General features: G+C 52.6%; 1 protein-coding gene across 1 annotated transcript in view; it reads right to left on the bottom strand.

The window, feature by feature from the left end:
• POLR1A (RNA polymerase I subunit A) overlaps positions 1 to 22,427 on the bottom strand; it is an 89,446-nt gene that overhangs the window by 6,787 nt on the left and 60,232 nt on the right. Inside the window, exons 17-33 of the mRNA XM_054473690.2 lie at positions 21,320 to 21,402; positions 21,044 to 21,202; positions 19,340 to 19,438; positions 17,793 to 17,945; positions 17,454 to 17,536; positions 16,318 to 16,483; positions 15,169 to 15,390; positions 14,084 to 14,298; positions 12,786 to 12,953; positions 11,720 to 11,855; positions 11,093 to 11,250; positions 6,007 to 6,133; positions 4,616 to 4,726; positions 3,674 to 3,979; positions 2,540 to 2,740; positions 935 to 1,052; positions 224 to 388 (exon numbers count right to left, since the gene is read on the bottom strand). Coding sequence (XP_054329665.1) covers positions 224 to 388; positions 935 to 1,052; positions 2,540 to 2,740; positions 3,674 to 3,979; positions 4,616 to 4,726; positions 6,007 to 6,133; positions 11,093 to 11,250; positions 11,720 to 11,855; positions 12,786 to 12,953; positions 14,084 to 14,298; positions 15,169 to 15,390; positions 16,318 to 16,483; positions 17,454 to 17,536; positions 17,793 to 17,945; positions 19,340 to 19,438; positions 21,044 to 21,202; positions 21,320 to 21,402 — 2,670 coding nt within the window. The remainder of the gene's footprint in view (positions 1 to 223; positions 389 to 934; positions 1,053 to 2,539; positions 2,741 to 3,673; positions 3,980 to 4,615; positions 4,727 to 6,006; positions 6,134 to 11,092; positions 11,251 to 11,719; positions 11,856 to 12,785; positions 12,954 to 14,083; positions 14,299 to 15,168; positions 15,391 to 16,317; positions 16,484 to 17,453; positions 17,537 to 17,792; positions 17,946 to 19,339; positions 19,439 to 21,043; positions 21,203 to 21,319; positions 21,403 to 22,427) is intronic.

The following is a 22,427-nucleotide window of genomic DNA, read 5'->3' as shown; positions in this document are numbered from 1 at the left end:
CTGGTGGGATCACGAGGCAACCCCGCTTTAGCACTTGAGAGGGGAAGGCCCTCTTCCTGTTCCTTCAAAGCGTAGAGGCAGCTGTGGTGTCTGCTGTTCAGCCCCCTCCAGCTGCCCCAGCTCCCCTCAGATCCCAAGATCCCACTGGTGTGCAAGGAACCATGGAAAGATGCCCATGGGTGGTCAGGAGAGGGGAGGCCAGGGCTTCTGCCCACGCACTAACCCAGCATGGTGGCTTGCTTCAGAAACTGGAAGCTGGTTTCAAACGTCATCTGCTGTAGCGGGGAAGAGTTTGACCGGATCCCAAAGCGATTCAGTGGCTTGTAAACACCCTCAAAGCACATATAATCAGCAACCAGGGAGAGGTGGCGAGGGTCGACCGCGATGCCTGTCAAACGGGAGGTAAAATTAGGAGGGATTATGCAGTGACCATGGGAACAGTCAGCAGACACAAGCCAGGCTGCCTCCACATGAGCACATGGCTCGGCAGTTAGACTCTGGGGCTCCCCTGCAGCTCCGCCACCTGCTCACGCTACTTAACCCTTCCCCGTGGTCTGGGGCATCTTTCCCTGACCCCTGCATCCTGCTTCTCGCTTCCTTTCAGCAGCACAGGAAATGAGGATCTAACCGCACTGTTTTCACTTGGGAACTGAAACCCCAAAGGCAGGATGGGGCTAAGTCATCAGTCAGGAGCTTCCTCTAAGGGACCAGCAGATGAGACACCACTGAAGCGGCCTCAGTGATGGGAGACATCACCTCTTCACAGATCTGCAGTCTCCTACAGGTGCACTCACTGCACCCGTGCTGCAGTGCCTGCCTTGGTGCTGGACTGACTCGGTGCTGGACCGACACGGTCCTGACCCTCCTGCCCTGAGCCTTCTGGTGTCCTGGCTGGCACCCAGACCTTGGAGTGTTATCTGCAAGCTCCCCTTACCATACACGGCAAACACATCCTTGATCTCCTTCTCGATCACCCGCAGCGCGGCCTCGATGCCATACGTGTTGGCCATGGCGTGGATGTCGTTGGAGTAGAGGCGGCGCAGATCCAGGACCTGGAGAGAGGAAGGATGGGATTTATTTAGCGGGCCTGGCCTTCTGCTCCCTTCTGCCTGCGTATCTCCCCCTGGCCACTCTCTCTCTCCTTGTGTCTGGCAGCTCGGTACAGCTGATGACAAAGTGGTCAAGAGGTGGCCCAGGATTAGCAGAAGGAAATGGCTAGGCAGAGTTGCTGACGGCTCGCTGGCCGGGGCCCAAGGTCTATATTGTCATTACAAGAATCCAGGGATAACTTTGGACACGCTTTAGATTCAATAGGAAGAAAAGGATTTTTTCTTCTTATTTTTAAACTGAGAGACCTGTTTACTAGGATTAAGGCTTCCCTTAGGAAGCAAGAAAAGTTCCCCTAGCAGCGACACATTACACACCCCTCCAGGGTGCATGGAGTGGGGGCCGGTCAGCCGCACAGGCATGTGCTGGGCCTTACCAAGGGGCCAAGGCTGCGGCTGAGCTGTCTTGGAGGAGCCTCTCACCCTGCACTCTCGGCAGGTGCCAATCCTCCTTGCTCATCCTCTAGGAAGCGTTTGGTAAAAGGGTTCAGGGGAGCAGGAGACTTTGCAGGGTGGTCATTGGTGGGAGCAGAAGTGTACGTGGCAGGGGGAGCTTTGCCAGCCTAGCATAGACTTGTTGGGGGGTTAGGCTAGAGGGCCCCAGTTCCTCAGTGTTCTGTGGGGGAAACCCAGAAAGTTCTGGGAGAGTTGGTGAAGTGGGAGAACTTGGAGACACAGCTCAAAGGACAGATGAGCTGGTGAGCAGGTGGGACAGGAATGCCAGGGCACCTCTACCCCTGGGACCCCCTTTACCAGATAAAGCGAACAGCATCTAGGCAGGTGATGCAGCAATGATTTCTTACAACTCTACTTCAGGAGGGTCTTAATTTCTCTTTTTTTTTTTTTTTTTTTTTGAGATGGAGTCTCACTCTGTCCCCCAGGTTGGAGTGCAGTGACGTGATCTTGGCTTACTGCAAGCTCCGCCTCCCAGGTTCTCGCCATTCTCCTGCCTCAGCCTCCCGAGTAGCTGGGACTACAGGCACCCGTCACCACACCCGGCTATTCTTTTTGTATTTTTTAGTAAAGAAGGGGTTTCACCGTGTTAGCCAGGATGGTCCTGATCTCCTGACCTCGTGATCCACCCGCCTTGGCCTCCCAAAGTGCTGGGATTACAGGTGTGAACCACCATGCCCGGCCCGAGGGTCTTAATTTCAAGGAAAAAACTCTACTCAAATTAGCCCGGGCGACTCTGGGTTGGATGAGTTCAGCAGGGTGCTTTACTGGGGACCTGAATGAGGCTAACGTGCCCCAGAATCCCCGGGAGGCGGACGAGGGCACGCACACTTGGTTTGGGGAATGTGGCCTGGAAGCACGAATGGCTCAGGAAGGGCCAGAGTAAATCGCCTAGAGCGAGCCTCCCAGTGGCCGGGTCTTGAGACAACGTGGGGTGAGGACTAATGCTTTGGCCCAGGCCAGCAGACACCCTGTCTTACCTCTGCATACTTGAACAGCTCTGGGAGGTTGATTCCTTCTGTGTTTAGCACAAGCTCCTTCTCGTTCTTCTTGTTGGTTGTTTCATTCAGGAGGCACCGAGTGATGCCCTTGGTCGCATAGATGACGGCGCCATGGGCCAAAGATACTACCAGGGAGCTCATGTCAAAGTTGATCTTCATCAGAGGGAGCTTCACTGTCACCTGCAAAAGGAGGGAGAGCTGGGTAGGGTGACAGCCACTCCAGTCCCCACAAAGAGGACTGAGGCGAGACTCCTTCAAAACCTTTTCAGGAACTCCCTGGCTTGGGGAAGGTGGACCTGCTGGGCAAGCCAGCAGGTAGTCTGAACATTGGAGATGGCTGAACTGTGTACAGGTCAGCCATCTCCAGTCCCCCAGATTCAGGGGGAAACAGTGGGGTTGTTTTCACAGCTGTCGGTGACAACGTTGAGATTCACATCCACTCCACACTGCCCTTAATGTCCTTAAAGACCACAAGGCATGGTACACGTTGTTTCACGCGTGCAATCCCATCAGTGGTTCTTGTTATTACCCCATCACTTGGGAACCACTGAACTGGATCAAAGGAAAGACAAAGCCTAAGTGTGTGCACATGTCTAGGCATCCAGACCATCCAGGCTTTAAGGGAACCATGAAATCCCTAAAAAGATGGTGGCAGGGGCTGTGTGTGTGGGGAACTGAAGTGTCCCTGCCTGAGGGCACGAACAGTGTCTCTACAACACGTGTGGTCCATGTTAACTTATCTGTTGTACTGAAGATTAAAGGAGATGGTGTATTTGAAAGTACCTAAAGGGCCTGGTAGATCAGTCCTGTGTGTCTTGAAAGATCGGGGAGAACTGGCTTACTAGGGGTTTGAAAATGATACGTGTGGGCCCTTTTTCGGGGCAGAGGGTTTATAGCCATCACCGGATTCCTAAAGGGATCTGGGATTAAAAAGAACAAATGACTCTCGCAGGCCCCAAACAGGAGGCCTGGGTGTGCTCTGAGCGGGAGACCATGGGGAGTGTTGGCTGCCCCCTGCCCAGCTGTGCAGGGGAGCTCAGCAGGCCCCTTCCACAAAGGCACTTGGCCAGCTGGACCGACCACCCAAGCCCTGGCCTGCACGGCCACACTGACCTGGCACCACAGGCTCTCCTCGGTGTCGTACTGGTAGTCATCTATGAACGAGTGGATCTCACGCACAGCCTGGACCCGGCGCTCCACGGCCTCGGGCCCCTGGGGCTCCTGGCTGTGGGTGGATTTCCGGGGCTGCGTCAGGAGGGCGGGAAGGGACGGGTCCTCCTCAGCGCCTGAGCCCACCTCTTCGTCTTGCTCTTGGGTCTTTCGAGCACCTTCCCTGCGGGGATTTCGTTCCTCCTGCATGTCTTCATCGTCGTTCTCCTCGCCCTCCCTCTCCTCCTCTTCCTCACTCTCATAATCAACCTGGCAGAAAAGGGAGCACAGGCTGTGTCACTTGGGGCCCCACCATCTACCTGGACTCTGCCTGTGGAACAAAGACCCCCGCAAAGCCTTGGCTGGCCTGGGCTACCTAGGCCCCACCTGCTCCACACTCCCGGCTCCTCTGCTCCGGCCTGGTTGGTCTTTCTTCTTCCTTTTGCCTTGAGAATGCCACCTCTCTGTCCCACTGAGCACCCCCCAGAGGTGGAGCTCACCCTCACTCGGCCCTCACTGGTGTACCTGCTCACCAGTAAGTTCCCTCGGCCATTATGACAGCAGGGGACTGGTTTGTGGGGAGAGAGAGAGGTGTATTTTCATTGTAAAAACCAGAGGCAGCCTGACTTTTTCTTGCCAGAAGCCTGTCTGGGTCCTTGAGTCTGATTCAAGTCCAGGGATGGCCAGATCTAAAAGGCAGCCCTGGAATGGACCCGTGCCAAATTCCCACACTATGAACCCCATCTTCTCAAGAGAGAGATGTGCTGGGCAGGCAGGTGCTGCTTCAGGGTTCCTTGTGGGTTCATGACACAGAGGTGTGGCCTGGGTGCTGGGAGATAATCCCTCCAGGTTAATAGGGAAGGGGGCTGGGACCACAGCCCCTTCACCCCACACAGGGTCTCTCACCTCCTCCTCCTGCTTCTCCTTGCGTTTGGCATCTGAGGCATCGAAGTCCCCCTCCTCAGCTTCAGCATCCACAATGTGCCCCTCCTCTTCTTCATCGCCTTCCTGCTCTCCCTGTGGTTTGTGGGCAAGGAAGAAAAAGATTAACTCCAATATCTAGTGCTCAGTGAATCCATCCATCCACCCACCAACCCATCCATCCATCCATGCCCCACCCTTCTAACCCCTTCCCCCATTCAGCCACCACTCTCCATCAACTGCCACCCAACCCAACCCGTCCAATGGCATCTACTCTGTCCAGTCCCAGATCCCAGGCCTCCTTCCCTTCAGTCTTCATCTTTACATGTACCACTTACTTGCAAAGTTTCATTCCCAAAAATTAAAAAAAAAAGTTCCAGCACTTGCTTTCTTAGAAGAAGATGGTGTAAAATATTGTTCCAAATATTTTTGAGCAAACCCAGTTTCAGGTGGGGATGAGGAGGAAGGGTTATCTTGTAGAATACTGAGTATCTCTTCCTTTCTCCTCCTGAACTGGGCTCCTACTTTTTTATACTCTCCTTCTGGGTGAATTAAGAATCAAGACCAGGCAGCATTCTAAAGATAGTCTACACCTGCTTGTGCTTGAGTGAGCTAGCAGGTGAACTCATGGAGCAGGAGAGACCTAGCATTTTCCCTGGTGTAGGCCAGCCCCTCATTTTAGGGGTGAGAAGACAGACCCAGAGAAAGGTGACACAACTGAGACCACACAGCTGGTTGGGGGCAGTCCCAGTCCACATCATCCCCAACCCAAGCAGGCTCGCTGCTGGCTCAGATGGCACCCAGGCATCTGCTCCCACACCACCCTCAGGTCTGGCCTGCTCCTGGGTCTCCTGGCAGATGTCTGATTATTTATTCCTGGACTATTTTGCTCCTACTGGTTTTTCCTTCTTCTTCCCCTTTTTATCACTGCTGCCCAACTTCCCTGCTTCCAGATACCTCTCTGGTCCCTGCCAGTGCCCTGGTGGGCCTCAGTTCATCTTGCCCGGGCAAGTCGAAGGCAGAGCCAAAGGAAACCGGAAAAAGAACTTTCAAAGGCTCGGCGCACGCCATGACCTCGAGCTCCTCCTCAGGATGAAGACCAGTTACGGCGGGGTCTTGGAGAGCAGAGCTATGATGCGGAGGCCTGCCCCGGGGCTGGCTACACCATGCTGCCTGGCAGCCTCGCCTGCCTGGTCCATCACGCCAAGAAGTGAATGCTGCTTCTGGGCTCTCAGAACAGCAGGTAAAAGCTGAGATAGGTAGGAGATGGGCCAGCACTAGGACGGGGCTGGAGGAGCACAGAGAATAGGCACAGAGCCTGCCCAGTCTGGGGGCTGTCCCTGTGCGACCCTAGCGACCCCCGGGGACTCACTCACCCGACTCCTCCCTGACTCCCCAGCACTGTCCAGATCCCGCTGCGTAGCTCTTCGAGTATTTACGTTCCTGAAGGCTGATGCTTTATTATTCTTCTTTTTGATGGATTCCATCAGAAGTTTAAAGAATCTAAAACAAGAAGAAAGCCACAAAGCCCTGTGCAGTACCAGCATGTCCAGCCCTGCCCTCATTTCGGGGATAGGACGCTGAGGGATTCCCACAGGGGATCAGTGCATGGGATGGAGGCCCAGCCTCTCCTAGCCGCTCACTTGTCCCTACCCGTTGTTTTGGAACCGTCTCTGGTGTGTCAGGAACACCGGTTCCACAGCCCAACAGGCCTGGTCTCAATAGGTGCACTGCCACTCTCGGGGTATGAGTAGGACAGGCAGCTTCCTCAGCTTTAAGCCCCATTGTCTAGAAAATATGGGAATTACTATGTATTCTGCAATCTTATTTGCTAACGATGAGAAACAACCCTATGTCTGATTCCTCTCACAGCGCTTGGCAGAGTGGGTGCTTGGTGAAGGACAGTTGTAGGTGCCGCTGTGGTTGCCCTCTAACAAGGAAGGCAGAGTCTACTGCAGGAGAGGGGAACCCCACCCAGGACTAGGACCTTCCCCTGCCCACCACCTGCAGCATCTCCAGAAGGTGGTGTTGCTCTGGCCAGAGAACTCCCATCTCCTTGGTGTGGCAGCCCCAGCAATGTGACGAAAGAACGAGGACTTCGGAAGTGCTCGTCAAAATTTCGAAGGGCAGGGATAACTTAGCTTGTGGCAATGAATCGTGTCAACAAGTTAGAACCACACCAATTTCAAAGAGTATTTACGTTCAATTTCAAAGAACCAACTTGAAGCTCAGAACCTGGCCCCCTGCCACTTCCTCCAGAGCCATCTATTTTTAGGGCCTCTTAGGATCCACCCTGTCCCCTCCATACAACTTCTTTCCTCATGTAACCCCTTGCCTGTCTTTTCCAACAGGCCAGAATAGCACACCAAAAAGGGCTGCTTGTGGCTGTGAGAATCGGGTCCGTCACACATCCAGCCAGCCATCCCATTTTCTCTGAGCGCCTATACTGTGCCCAGCATGTGCCAGCCCTGGTGGCAAAGCAAGGACGAAAAGACAGACTCCAGGCCCTCAAGGAGCTTAGAGTCTTCATTTGAAAAAGTAGGCAGGTCAAATGTATACTGTTTTGCTCATTAAAAACAAAAGAATGCCACTCATCTTCCCTAATATTATTATTATTAGTTTTTTTTCTTTTTCCCCCGAGATGGAGTCTCTCTCTATCCCCCGCGCTGGGGTGCAGTGGTGTGACCTCGGCTTACTGCAACCTCCGCCTCCCGGATTCAAACGATTCTCATGCCTCAGCCTTCTGAGTAGCTGGGATTACAGGCACGCACCACCATGCCCGACTAATTTTTCTATTTTTAGTAGAGACGGGGTTTCACCATGTTGGCCAGGCTGATTGTGAACTCCTGACCTCAGGTGATCCACCTGCCTTGGCCTCCCAAAGTGCTGGAATTACAAGCGTAAGCCACTGCACCTGGACCCCAATATTATTTTTTAACTTTTTAAAGGTGTATGTGGTTTGCCCTTGGCAGAAAAAAAAGCCCCCTCACCCATTAATCCAGAGAAGAGCTTGTTTACCAGGCACTGGGGACAGGAACAGGATGGCCAGATGAGAGAAGGCCGGGCTTGATTTTAGAAAGATACAATTCCACTGGAAAGAGGGGGCGGGAGAGATGTTTCTGTAAGGACAGGTTCAGGTTAAAGTCCTGATCCTGCCACAGACTGGAGAGGAGGGCCTTGATCTCATCTGCAACGAGGGATCACTCTCACTCTGCACCCGAGGCTACTGTGCAGAGCAGAAGAGATGGAATGAGGTGGCGTGGGGGTGCGGGACTCAGCTGCTGCCACACACAGGGCTGCTTCCCTCAGCTGGGCGCCCCAGCCTGTCTCAACTTGTGGCAATGTCACGGCTCTGATGCTTTTGCCCCCAGCATTTCACATCCGACCTCAACTCTAACTGCCCATCTGCTCCCTCCACCCCGTGCACCCTTTGGGCCTTTGCTTGAGCGGCTCACCCTGCCAGTAACTTCCCTGGCCAATATCTACCTACTGAAGCTGTACTCATCCTTCAAGGCCAGGCCTCAGCAGCTGTAACTCCTCCAAGAAGCCCTCCCTGATTCCCCCAGTTGGGGATGCTTTCTGCCTTCCCTGCCTCTTTTGGTGACCAGGACTTGTGGAGAACGTAGGAGGGAAGGAGGTGAGGAGGCAGAATGAACGCCTGGTGAGTAAGTGGTAGGCATGTGATCAGTGTGCCAGTTTTCCTGGAGGTGCAATTTGCCCTTCTCTGGTTTTGCCAAGAGCAGGGGAACTAATGGCCCACAGTGACTGCCTTCTCAAGGTTGTGCAGTTCATCAGAATGTAGCAACCAAAAGGGAACAGGAGGGGCAAGGGCAGAGAAGCCTCCCATCCCACGTAAATAATTACAAACAGAGCACATGACCCCTGGCGGTTTCTGAACGCGCCTGGCAACAGCTCCACCACCTGCTGTTTGGAAAGTCAGTTTCACAGAAGCTACAATTACAGACTGTCAGCTGGGTCTTTTCATGGCTGGGGACCAGAAGCCAAAACTTACAGCCCCTAACTCCTAGCTCAGTGCTCTTTCCACTTCACCTCCCCGGCCACCTGCCAGACAATTTCCACCAACAGCCCATGTGACGGGTGCCAGTGCAGAGATCTGGGGGGCCTTCTATGCTTGCATATCTCTACCTAGGGAACCATCTGTCTCGTGTTTTTCTCCAGGCTCTGTCAAGGGTCTCATGACCCCACAGCTGGGAGAAGGGAGGGTGGGGACAAAGAGAAAGAAAAGGAGGGTGGCAGAGAGGAAGGAAGAGGGAGGGAAGGGAGAAAGGAAGGAGAAAGCTTCTTGGGGGTTGACTGCTCTTTTGAAAGTGCACTCACACTTCCTCCCATTTCCTGTGAGCAGCCAGAGGCCTGAACGCAGCTGCTCTGCTGCCTGGGGCCTGACAAAGGGAGTCCAGACCGCACCCAGCTCATCCACTGCCCCATCTTTTAGCTCTGCCTAACCCTTCAGCCCCATTCTGCTGAGTCCTTGAGGCCACCTCCACCAAAAGCTACTGCGCATGGCTTATTTATCACGGCTTTTCAAGTGCACAAGCAAAACACAGGGAGGAGTTGAAAAAGTACTTCACGGCTGGGAACAAGCCAGGGCTGTCCCTCATCAGGAAGAAGTCTTAAAAAGTGATTTCTATTTTCAATTCCATGAGGTAATATAAGTAAAAAGAACCCCAGCATGGGCTGGCGCCGGCCTCGTGCCGACCTACCTGCTGGGCAGGCCTGGGCCTCCTGTGAACAGAACTGGGGCAGAACATCTAACTCTACTCACCCTTAGTTATTCTCAAGAGGCCATGAAATCCGAATTCCCATTTCCCAGAAAACCGCTGCCAGGCCAACACAAATGCCCCCTGCACTTGGTAGTTACGTTCCTCGCTGTTAATTAAGGAGCCGGCAGGCGGGTGCACACAGCACTCCCCTGCCACTATGCCCAGTGCCCAGATAGCGTGGAGGACCACTCGACAGAAGGAATGTTCTCAGCCTAGGCCGGCACCAACGCAGGTGCTCCTGAGGCCCAGCCAACAACAACTTCACCCAGGGCTCCTCAACTGGGGCAGGAAGCACCTGGCCAGTGACCCCCGTCCAAAGGACTGAGTTCACATCCAAGCTCCTCCACCCCAAGACCCACCATCCCAAATGCCACCTCCACAGAGGGCTGGCTTGAGGCCAGGCCCCATAAGGTCAGAGGGCAGAGGGCTGAGGGCAGAAAAGGCCTACTGTGTTGCCCACGCCTGCCCCTGTGACTCGGCGATGAATGGGCATGGCTCAGTATGTGTTTGTGGGATGGCTGAGTGCAGGGAGCTTTCTGCTTCTGCTCTGTCATTGCTTCTCTATCTGAGCAGCTCCCAGAAGACCCGAGAACTGGTCTAGATTAAAGGCAGTGGTCAGTGGCCTGTGGCCAGATCCTGCAACAGATGAGAACCATCTGGGCCTTACTGGGCTTTTAAAAACACATGCTTTTAAAAACACATGAATTAGTTGCTGATGTTTAAAAGTCAGGAGACCTCAATTATATAAAAGCAAAGGCAAGTAAACAAGTGACCCAAGAAAGAAAAAAAAAGTAGGGGGTGGGAAGCTTGTTTTCTCTCCTTTTAAATCAAAAGATGTGGCCCGCCCGGCCTCCATTCCTGCATGGTAACAGGTGCCCCTTGACACAGGTTCCACACTCTTCGGTCTGCTGGGGGCCTCCAAGCCTGCTTCACTGGCCTGTCACCTGCTGGGTTATGCAGCCTGTTTGTGTTCACACTTCACCGTCTAGGGTTAGCTGGTGAGTCAGAAGTGCTTCGTGGGCTCTTCTAGGCTTGCCCGAGTCCCCAAAAAGCCCATCCTCCTGCTCCCCGGAACTCAGCATTGTGGCCTCTGCTTTTCAAATATCTAACAGTAACTTGAACTTGAGACAAAAGTTCCTTCTCCCTACTGGACAGGAACTCGGGACAGGAACTCAAATTTCTCTGGAGGCAATCCTGGTTATAGAATGGAGATCTAACAGCAGCACGCCACCCGCACATTGTTCATTATTCACAGAATCTAAATGCATCAGGAACCACATTATACTGCCTGGAGTAACACCCTAGCAAACATTAACAGCATGTGCTGCTCTGACACCACAGAAGCACCGCTTTGATGGTGCTCCCTTCTCTTTACCACACCCACATTTCCATGTCTTAATGCCTGCAAGCCCCAGAAGACAACAATCCTGACGTCAACCCAAGAGAAGAAATGGGCTCAGGGAGTGACGTGTGGCTAATAAAGTCACACCCACAAGCCAGATTGGGGGTCAGGTTTCCAGATCAGGCTGCAAGGCCCTCTGTTTCCTAAACACTTCCCTTGAAGGGCTCATTTGGGCAAAGACACTCATTCTCTAGGAGACTTGTGGCTAGGTGCTTCCTGCCCCAGTTCATGCGCATTCTCTGGGTCAAGGTCAATGACAATCACAGCCTGAGCCCTGACCTTGTTTCCATGAAGCGCAGGATGTCCTCGGGTCTCAGGCACTTCTCCTGCTGGTAATACGCATGTGGCAGGAACTGAAACCGCAGCTGGTACACCCGGAATTTGTTCTGTTTTTCTTCCATACAGAAGGACTCCTGGACGTCAATTTTTTGCAACACCTGGAACCAGACGGACAGAGAGAACTTGCCTTGTTCAGGTCCTAGGTGACTGTGCAATGTGAGTGGGTTACGAGACCCAAGGGTTTACAGAGACAGCAGCTGAGACCACAGGCCAAACCCCAAAGAAACCCTGGTGAGCTATACTGGTGTGGATCTGCTGGGGGACCCACAGCCTGCAGTCACCTCCAGAGAGTGGCCCGAACCTCCTAGGAGTGGCCTCAGCAGAGCGGGTAGGCAAACTCAGGAAATGGTTTATTTTTCAGGCATAGGAGGACGCTGTGGAACTAATGACTCTCCTAAAAGCTTCCTGATCCAGCTCTGCTCAGCACCTGGCAGAGACAGCTTCTCTCTCATTGGTGGGAATCTGAGCCTAGGGTCAGAGCAGTAAGCAAAGCCTGTTCTTCACACATGGGGAGGATATAGGAACATGCCTTCATCCCGTCTGCAACCCGGGAAGGAGAGACGTTACCTCCCCTAAGCACACCCTGGTGAGTTGCTTCTTCAGGCTTTTCACTCTCTTCAGAGCTTTCTTGGTGTTGAGCACGGGCACGCTCATCATGGGCGTCTTGATGTTGGCGCTGGCCACCATGAGAATCTCCCGCAACCTGTCACAGAATAAGGGCACATCCAATCATGAGTGGCAACCAGACCTTCTGTTTGGGTGCAGCTTCTCCTAATGATATCAGAGTTCTTCTGGGATCCGAGAGAGGCCTGGGGATCTCACAGGGATAATATGCTAGATCAAAGAATCCCAGCTCTGGCCCCGTGTGCAACAGTAAGGGACTCCCCTGTCAGTTTCCTCCCTGGAGCGCCCACTCCTTGTGCTCAGGGCTTTGTCTGATTCTTGTTTCCTATCACCTGTGCCTTGCAAACAGCGGGTGCCTGCTGACGCTTACTGAATGAACAAGCGATGCAGGGAAGGCAACTAGCACTCACAGTGCTCCTGCTGAGCTCAGCCAGCCCTCACTGCCCGGATGTGTAGTGGGTCCCAGCCTCTGGCCTTCCACAGAAGGACCCCCTGAGGTTTGGAAAGTGAGGTACCTGTCCAGAGTCTTTCTGCTAGAAAAAGGCAAGGCCAGGGACTGAATGCAGATGGGTCTGACCCCACACTTGTTCCCCTTGTCCAGTGCATGTATTTACCTGAAGGGCCAGGGCCCAGGGCCACGTGGGGGCACGGTTCCCCTGGAGTTGGGCAACCAGGCACCTTGTGTGGGGCTTGTTAACAGTGTACGTTCCTGAGTCCTTCCCCCAGCAGTGTGCAGTCTCACAGGCATCCCCAGGAACTTGGATGCAGGAGTTGGCAGAGGGATAAATGGAGATCCTACCAGGCCTGGGCACCAAAGAAACCAGCCGGGCTCTGGAAATTCTAACCCTGATCCCCACTTTAATGAGACCCTATCCCTCTCTCACACAGACACACTCTCTCACTCACACACACACACGCACACACACTCAGTCACTCCCTCTCATTAAATGGCTCCTTCTCCAGGAGAGGCTAGGACAGACCCCACCCCGTGCTCCCTTGTGCCCCACACCTTGGAATGCCCAGGGTGACGTTCATCTCGCCTCTGCCTGCAAAGTGGAAGGTGTTGAGGGTCATCTGGGTGGAGGGCTCTCCGATGCTCTGGGCAGCCAGCAGGCCCACGGCCTCACCCGGCTCACACAGTGAGCGCTGCCACTTCAGCTGCAGCAAGGTCCTCAACCTAGAGACGGTGGTGGGGGGTCGGGGGTGGGGGGAGTGGCAGGGGTCAGGAACAGACACCACAGACTGTCAATGCTGCCCGAAACCAGAAACCTGAAACCTCTACCTCTTTCTGGACTCGTTTTTCCTAGGCAAAAGATCCCTCTAATCTTCAAATTCCCACCAGTGACCCTGAGATGTCCTGAAATTACACAGCACAGATCCCAGCTGGGTGGCTGAAGCTCTAGACATTCATGCTTGAACTCTTCATGTTTGCCCCCAGAATGTCACATGTCCACTCTGGGCCTGTTACCACAAGCCCCCTAAGCAGGAGAATTTCTGGGTTCATTATTCACTTTTTCCTTTATCCATTCTTTCTTCTCAATTATGACAATTTGGAGACAGCTTAAACCTCCTGCTATAAAAATTAGAAAGAGGTTCACTAGGCCATTATGGGGATGGGGGTGATGAGAGTGTTTATATTTTTAGTTAGTGCAAATGGCTGCAGACCACATCAGAAGTATTCATGCTGCACAATTCTGTAATTTACTAACCATTTTTCCTGTGAAGCCTGACCCTGTAAGAACAGCCACTAGCAGCACTGAGCTACACTGTGCGTGCGTGCGTGCGTGCGTGCGTGCGTGCGTGCGTGCGTGCGTGCGTGCGTGCGTGCGTGCGTGTGTGTGTCTGTACTAGTCCAAACTGAGGCCTTCAAATGGGAACGCAAAGCTCAAAGGATCACTGAAGTAATCAGATCCAAGGCCTCATGAAAAGTTAAGACCTGGTGTCCCTGGGCATGAATGACCTGCCCTGGGTCACACGGTTGGCAGCAGGTGAACAGTGACCAGATTCCCTGACTCTCAGTCAGCCCCACCCACCACACCAAACCCAAGAGAGCAGACGTTTCTGCAAGCCTCTGTCCCAGCAGACCACTATCCCTATCTTGGCCCAGATGGGGGTGTCCACTCCTGCCTCCCTTGCACTTGTTCACTCCTGGGCCCTCGGGGCTTGTGCGGTGCCCCTGGCTGTCTTACTGCCCTCCCTCTAGCTGGAGTCTCAAACCCAGGAGGCAGCCCTCTTCCGGAGTGGGTAGGGCAGGGGCTAGGAGGCAGATTCTCCTGCACATGTTGTGCAACAAATCACTGTCAATACCTGTCGAGAGAAAGCTCTGATTTCTCATAACTCTTCTCTGTTTGAGCTGCCCACTCTTGACTGTAGTCATCAACCTTTGTTTCAAATGTTTCCGACACTGATGCAAAGTAGATGTCAGGACGCCAGACAGACAGACTGGGGTCAGGACAAATGGCCGCCTTCTTCTGGTATTTCCTTCGGCTTTCCTCATCCAACTCATACCACATCCTTAGCATCTGAACAGAAGGATGGGTCTCAGCTATGTGGGAGGGATACCCAGTAGCATAAGAGGGATCAAAAGCATTGGCTTCCAATGAGAATAAAGGGAGACAGAAAGAAACCTGATTGCAATGAGAAACCATCTCCCCATTTAAAACGGGGAGAGACTTCAACCTGTCCTAGGGCACCCTGCTTGACTACAAGCCTAGCAGCTCTTCATCCTGGCCCATTCAAGCCCAGGGAGGGCGAGCATGTAATTTACTGAGCAAACTGGGCTTCTTTTAGAGTGAAACAGGAGACTGTTATGATTAGGCTAGGACAAGAGGCAAAGCCACAACTGTCTCAGGCCAGCTAGGATGCAGTCACTGTGCTGGATCCACGGTTATTTCTGGATCCAGGCTCTTTCACACGCTCTGTGCCCTCAAGGCTGTCCCAAAGTGACTGCTTCAAAGAGATCCCCTGCTTCCAGCTCCCAGGTGTGCTTGGCTGATGGGAGGCACCAGCAGCAGAGGGAAAGGCAGGAGGAAGGGGATCCTGGTATTTATCCCCAACCCCCCTCTAGTGGGTCTCTACCCAGGGCTCTGTCCAGTGGCCCTAGCACATAGCCGTCCTCTCTGTTTCTCATGACTGCTCCCCATTCCTTCACACCTGGGATCGTGGGGAACCCCACAGTCACAGGCCCCAGTTAGTTCCCCCAAACCCTGCCTACACCCTTGTTAAGAGTCCCCACCTTACATTCCCATTTGAGAGCCATTCTGTTCTGACTGAAGGTGAACAAAGCTGGAGTTCATGATTCTACCTTCTCTTAGGAAAACAGCCCCTCATCCCTCACCCACTGACTAAGCCTGGACGTGCTGGACATTAAGGACACCACCTCCCTGCATCACCTCCTGAGTCCCGGGACTGCGGCCATTGCGGTTTTCACTCTCAAGGTTCAGGGCTTTCACAGCTTCCTGAATTTTCTGGGAATAACTCAAGAAGGCGCCTCTTCTCAGCAGGGTGTTGGGGTGCTTGCTTTGCCATTTTTTGATAGCTCTGAAGTGGCAGAGAGCTTTTTTGGGATCTGCTCTGGATAAAACTTCATGGAGATGCTGTGATTTCATTATCACCTAAACAAACAAACAAATCACACACATGAGATCAAAGAGATGAGGGCGGGACAAAGGGCCATGGAGCACAAATTCAGGGGACCCAGGTGGCTGGTGTGAAGCCCTCATGATGGGGCCGAGCACCCACTCTCAGAGAGGCTGAGCATCCATTGTTAATCAGGGCCCTCACTTTGTGCAAACCAGATTTGGGAACCAATGGTCTTGGGAGCAGAGGGAGACACAAGAAAGAAAGCAGCACACTCAGAGCCCCTCCAGGAGCACAAGGGAGTTTCTGGGAAGAAAGGAAGAGGGGAAGAGTGATGGCCAAGCTCGGGGATAGGAACCAGGATGGAAAGGACTCAGCACCAGAGCACAACCCTCAATTCTATCATCAGCTCGATGACCTTGGGCAGGTCACATCGGTTTCAGTTTCCCTATCTGCCAAGTGGGGTGACTGCCCAGTCCACAGTGATGGTCACTACAAGGGCAATAAGGTATACAATGAAAATCATGAGTTTGTGTCTGATGGGCCCATGTTCAAATGCTGGCTCCGCCACTCACCGACTGTTTACTTATGTTTTGATACTCAGTTACCTCAGCTGCAAAATGGGCAGAGTAATGCCTACTTCCCTGGGTTGCAGTGAGGAGGAAAACGGATAGTATTGATAGTGTGCTTTAGCTGAGGGCCCAGCACACGGCAAATGCCCCAAAGAGTAGGTATTATTCCAGAGGTGCTTGTGCCCTCCAGCCACCTCAGGTGATGAAAGTTCACAGGCTTTGAAATTGTCAAGTGTTTCAGGGCATTGACTGGTGTCTTATAAACCCTTCTCACTCTACTTTTCAACGGCCACTTGGACTGGGTTGCAAAGCTCAGCGCATTCCAGGTCTCTAACCTCAGTAGGGGAGGCCCACTGCTCGGCCCCCAGGCTCCGGGGTCTAGCACACTACCTCGTAGTTGCTGGCCAGGAAGGGGAACTGCTTGGGCTGCAGGAACTGTGTCTTGGGGATGTCCAGGCCATCCTCCCCATACAGGAACTGCACCACACTGCCGTCGCTGTCACGGACCGTGAGATCATACTGCACGACCAGCCCCTCCAGGTGCTTGATGATGCACCTGTAAGCACACCATCGGCTCAGTCCCCGCCGGCCCATCACCTTCCCAGGGCAGCCTCTGATGAGGGTTGGGGGCAGTGGAGGGAAGGGAAAGGGGGGCTGCTGTTCTGCAGGCAAACAAGACTTCAGAACAGGCTGGATCCAATGCCCCGGGGTCTGGGCTTGCTCCAGTGTCCCCCAGCCAGGGGCTGCATTTCCTGATGGTTTTCTAGGAGGAAGAGGCTGCAGCCATGTTACTGAGAGGCTTGGCTGCCACCCCTAGACCTGGGCTCCCATCTAGCCCCAGCTGCTGAGATGACTGCCTGCCCCTACACTCTCCTGCAATGCAGAGCTCCCCAGAGACCAGTGTCCTTAGAACCACAAGGCGGGAGAAGCAGGGGAGCTGTCAAGGATTCTCAAACTTGGTGAGCCCAGGGATTGCCAAGGACACTAAGGGGTAGTGGGAACCAAATGCTGATGTGAATCCCTCCGCTGGCGGCCTTTCTCCTCAGTTTTATCGCAACTTCTGCTCTCTGCCCTGGTCCTAGCCCCTTTGCTTACCTCTCCTGACACTCTACCTAGGTTTCCCCTCCTGCCACCCTAACAGGGGGCTTCCCAGGAGTCACTGTCCCTCCACCCCAAGCTGTGGGGACAGAGCTCAATGCTAGTCACTACTGTCTCGGCAGCTGAGCCTTCTAGGAAGCAAGACAAGCTTGCCACTGCCCAGGACCTTCTCCCATAGCCATAGCTTCCCCCAGAGAATGGCAGACCCTCAGAACACAGAGCCCTTTGTATAAGCCTCTGAGCTCATGCTCTACCGATCCTGCGAAGGGGAAGAGTGTTTGCTGCTTTCTGTCTCAGGCCATTCATGGAAACTTTCCAAAAGATTTTTCATCCAACCAATCTTAAATGAGCTGTTGATATAATGTGAAAGACGATGGGAGGAAGGGCCCTGGCACCCTACCTCAAGGGGCACGGCAGATACATTTTACCTTTGGAGATAGCCTGAGCGGCTGGTTTTCACAGCAGTGTCGACCAGGCCCTCTCGTCCTGCCATGCAGTGGAAGAAGAACTCCTGCAGAGAATGGGACCCAGGTCCCAAAGGTGACAGTGAGGACAGTGCGCTTCTGGAAGGGCTCAGGCCAACACCTCCAGCAGCCTTTCCTGACCAGACAGGCCACTCCCTTCCCTGATCTCCTAGGACTTTTTGACCTCGACAGCTACAGTAGCCCCCAGTGTCTTCTGCCCTACCCTGTAGGGCAGTCATAGTTCACCTACAATTAAGCCTAGAAATGAGGGAAAAAGCTAAATGGAAAAACCAAAATACATACAGGAGGTTTGATGCCGGTGAGGAATCTGCCAGTGACAAAGCCACCAGCCCTGGGGGTGAACTCATAAGGCTCAAAGCAGGGCAGTGACTTGCCAGACGCCATCAGCGGGGGTCTCCGACCTTCCAATTCAATCTGGCCCAGCAGGCACGAGATCTGGAGGACAGGAAACCCACAGGAAACTGAAGATCCACATGTGTGTTTAACAGTGCTTTGTCTCAGCAGGGAAAGTATAATCTGACCTTGAAGAAAAGCTGCATGGAAACCGAGTTCTTGAAGGCTAACCTACATTTCTAAACACACCAGGAAGCTTTCATTTTCAGAAAAAAAAAATACCTTCCTTTGGTTGACTGATCTGGATTTTCACATTTGGGGTCAGTTGAAAATGGGTGCTATCTATAAAAAGAGCCATGTCTCAGAACCATCTCATGTTATACCTGTAAGGGACTGGAGGATCCTGATGGGGAAAGAGAGGCCTGGAGGAAACAGCCATTTACTGCAATCCTCACATTCTAGAGCCAAAAGGGAACTCAGGGCCGGGTGTGGTGGCTCACATCTATAATCTTAGCACTTTGCGGGGCTGAGGCAGGAGGATCCCTTGAGCCCAGAAGTTTGAGACCACCCTGGGCAATACAGGGAGACTGTCTTATTTTCAATTAAAAACAAAACAAAACACAACAACAACAAAAAAAATGGGAACTCAAGCTATTGAGCTGTTTGCTTAGAAAGCTGCCTGTTAATACTCTTGGCATGTTGGAGGAGAGCAGTATATCTAGGTGTCGATGTAGTCAGGGGATTTCCTAACGGCTTTCGGCCTTTCTGTTGTCACACTCAACAGACAATGGGGTGGGCCTTTAGAACCTCTCAAGGTCATCAAGGTTTAAGGTTAAGAAATCTCTAGGACAATGTTTATGTTTATAATTTAATATTATGAAAAGATCGGCCAGGCGCGGTGGCTCATGCCTGTAATCCCAGCACTTTGGGAGGTCGAGGAGGGCAGATCACGAGGTCAAGAGATTGAGACCATCCTGGTCAACATGGTGAAACCCCGTCTCTACTAAAAATACAAAAATTAGCCAGGCATGGTTGCGCGTGCCTGTAGTCCCGAGAGGCAGGAGAATCTCTGGAACCTGGGAGGTGGAGGTTGCAGTGAGCCAAGATTGTGCCACTGCGCTCCAGCCCGGTGACAGAGCAAGACTCCATCTCAAAAAAAAAAAAAAAAAAGAAAGAAAGAAAAGATCATGCAAAATTACATGAAAATTGTGTGAGTATACATAATGTATCTATATAATGTGAATATATGCAATAGTACAGTTTATAAATTTATAATATATATCTATGTTATACATATCCCATCTGCATATTCATAACTACATCTGCCTTTAACATTGGCATGTTAACAGTGGTTAATTCCTGTAGTGATTTCTACATGCTTTTCTCTTTTTCAGTACTTGCCACGTTTTATAGGGAACAAACTGAAACCACCTCCTGCTATCCCCCACCCGCCTTTGCTGACACCTGTAAAGCTGCCAACCCGCCTCTGCACATACCTGCATCGTGTTCACAGTTGAACCTTTGGCTCCTGACTGCACCATCATCTGCAGGCTGTTCTCTGGGAACTGTCTGTGTAGGCCAAAAGGCATGCATGCCTGCAGATTAAATCAGCACAGTGGTCAGTGACTTCACCCCCTTTAAAAATCCCAGAATCAGGATGTAAATCCAGGAGGCAGAAGCAATACAGCCAGAATATTTATTCAGAACTAAGTACCAAATCCCACTCGAGGTAAGAGAAAGCCTCATTTGGCATTAATCCTTCCCTGGAACCCCTGAGAGGTCAAACAGGTGCTCCCTGCCCTGCACTCGCTGGACTTCCTCTGCCAGGATCCCCGAGGTTTCATTCATTGGCCAAAGAGCAGCAAAAAGGGAGAAGGAAAAGGAGAAGCAGAGGGCCTGGCAGATCCAGTTCGTGATTCTAAAAAGAAGCTGGAGAAGAATAAAATTTAAGGTGATGCCCTTGATTCACCCAGCAGAGCCTGGCCTGGGTCCTCTCCCAGCGTGAATACCAACATCCGCATCATGTCACATTTATGAACATGCCACCCAAGCCCCATGTAGGAAGCTCTATCTTGGCTCAAGAGCCAGCAGAACCAAGCATGCCCCTTCAGGGGGATCCTGGGGAGATGCTGGGAAGGGGGCTGTGAGTCTGGGGCTTCTAGCCTGTGCCTGGAATTCCACAAACTCAGCCCAACACAGGAGAGGCAGAGCCTGGGTGGGTGGAGGTGGTGGGAAGAGGGCAACTGGACGGACAAGAAACCATTCTGAGATGCATCTGAAGACAACTTCCCTACTCCTAGCATCCCCAGTCAGCCCTAGAAGCTGAGCTTCCTGGTTCTCAGGGAGGTGCTGGGAAAGCTCCTGTCAACAAAACCCCTCAAGGATGGAACCTGTCCCCATGAGAGGTCGGTCTTCTCAGCAGCCTAAGGGATGCTAAAAGCCAGGCAAGAGAGCACTACAGACGAACTTTGACTTTTGATGAGCGTTAGCATTGCCTCCTCCTCCCCACTCCTCAGGCTGGGCCCCAGGGCCCAGGAGGCAGGGTGAGGGCCAGGCTAGCTCCTCCAAGCAGCAGGATGGAGAACCCTGGCTCTGGGGCAGAAAGGCAGAGAAAAGCAGGCTGTAGTTTCAGCTCATGCAGAGATTTCCCTCTCCTTTCTCAACTGCCCAGGAACTGTCTTGGCATTGTGTACTAGTAGCTCCTGAAGCCTCTCTGCAGCCCTGTGAGGTGGTGCCCCTCACAGCCCCACTTCCAGGTGAGGAAACCAAGGCAGGGACTGGTTATCTCACGTGCCCAAGGTCACACAGCAAGTTCAAGGCAGAGCCAGGACTGGAACCTGAGCCTTCACTCCTGGCTCTGCTGCACAAGCAGCAGGGGCGATCTGGGTCCCTCACCCTACTTATTCACCCCTGGTGGCCCCATTCAGCCCCTTTAATGCAGTCACCCCAAAATAAAAACAGCACAAAGAATTCTCTCTTGGTACTATTCCGAGGCCTGTATAGATCCTAACTGGGGGAGGGAACAAAGCCCTGGGCCCTTCAAAACAACGAGTTCTACCCATCCCACCTCATGTCTCACCTAGTCAGCTGTTAAACAGCTGAAGTGCTCCGCAGGGCCCGGGCGAGAATCAAATTGTAATTAAAAAAAAAAAATCAGCATTCATAGTGGTGGGGATAAATGTATGAAATGCTGGGCTAACCTTGTTAATCTCATTGCTGTAATGGTTCACTTCCTCCTTGAACTTCAGATCAATCATGTTAAAATCCCTCTGGTCCCTGCCCAGATGGGCATCCTGCCATTTTCCTCGGACCTCATCATACGATGCGGCTTCTGGCAGGTTTAATGCAGCCCTGACAGCCTAGAATGAGAACAGAAACACATCAGAGGCTGAGGCCAAACGAGGAGGGTGTGGGTTTTGACTTGGCACACACTTCACCCCTGTAGGGCAGGCCACAGCCTCGAAGTCCCTCCTTACCTGGGGCCCGCAGTGGGTGGATTCTTCAATGATACGTTGCCTCCTGACGTCTGCCTTTGGCTTCACCAAAATGTCTTCCACGCCTGTGAAGTGAAACAGACAAGCTTGTAGGGGACCTCAGGCCTGGTTTCTCCCACCAGACTAAACTCAGTAAGGCCAGAGCACAGAGCCCAGTGCCACAGATGCAGGAAATACCTGAGTAATGAAGATGATATTAACATCATTATTAACAGATTGCCACCATCTCTTAGGTGCTTACCAGAGCCCAAACCTTATAATCCCCATTTTACAAATGACAAAACTCAGGCTCAAAATTGGGCTACTTTCCCGTGGTTGTATGGGTAGAAAGTAAACCCAGGCCCAGGTCCCAAATTCATGTTCTTAGCCACGAGCTATCCTATCTCCACTCCATAGATATGTATTGGATGAACAGGCTGAAGGTGAAGAAGAGGTTTTGGATGAAAAGATAAGCTCAGGGAAAAGAGAGAGAGAGAGAGAACATCTCAGTCTGGGGTCCCAGAAGTCACATGTCACAGGGGCCACCCTACATAGCTGAGTATACCTATGTAGGCACACGCACAGACACACCCAAGCCTGGGTGACAAGGACCACCACCGCAGGTCCCTCAGCATTGCTTCAGGAGGATGACAGCCGGGGTCACCTCAGTGAAGCCTGCCCTTCTGGCTCAAAGGGTTGAGGAATTCCTCATCCTGGGCAGCAGTAGGTCTTTCCACATCAACGCTTGATCAAACTAGTGTTTTTTGTTTGTTTGTTTTTTGAGACGGAGTCTTGCTCTGTTGCCCAGGCTGGAATGCAGTGGCGTGATCTCGGCTCACTGCAACCTCTGCCTCCCAGGTTCAAGTGATTCTCCTGCCTCAGCCTCTCCAGTAGCCGGGACTACAGGCGCACGCCGCCATGCCCAGCTAATTTTTGTATTTTTAGTAGAGACAGGGTTTCGCCATGTTGGCCAGGATGGTGTCAATCTCTTGACCTCATGATCCACCTGCCTCCGCCTCCCAAAGTGCTGGGATTACAGGAGTGAGCCACTGCACCTGGCCAAAACTAGTTCTTTTCTGTAACTGTAAGTGCTACTGGACTCAAAAGTCCC

The sequence above is a fragment of the Pongo pygmaeus genome, chromosome 12, assembly GCF_028885625.2.
Source record: "Pongo pygmaeus isolate AG05252 chromosome 12, NHGRI_mPonPyg2-v2.0_pri, whole genome shotgun sequence".
NCBI classification, from domain to species: Eukaryota; Metazoa; Chordata; class Mammalia; order Primates; family Hominidae; genus Pongo; species Pongo pygmaeus.
The sequence above is the reverse complement of the archived record's forward strand: the minus strand, read 5'-3'. Positions and strand labels throughout refer to the sequence as shown.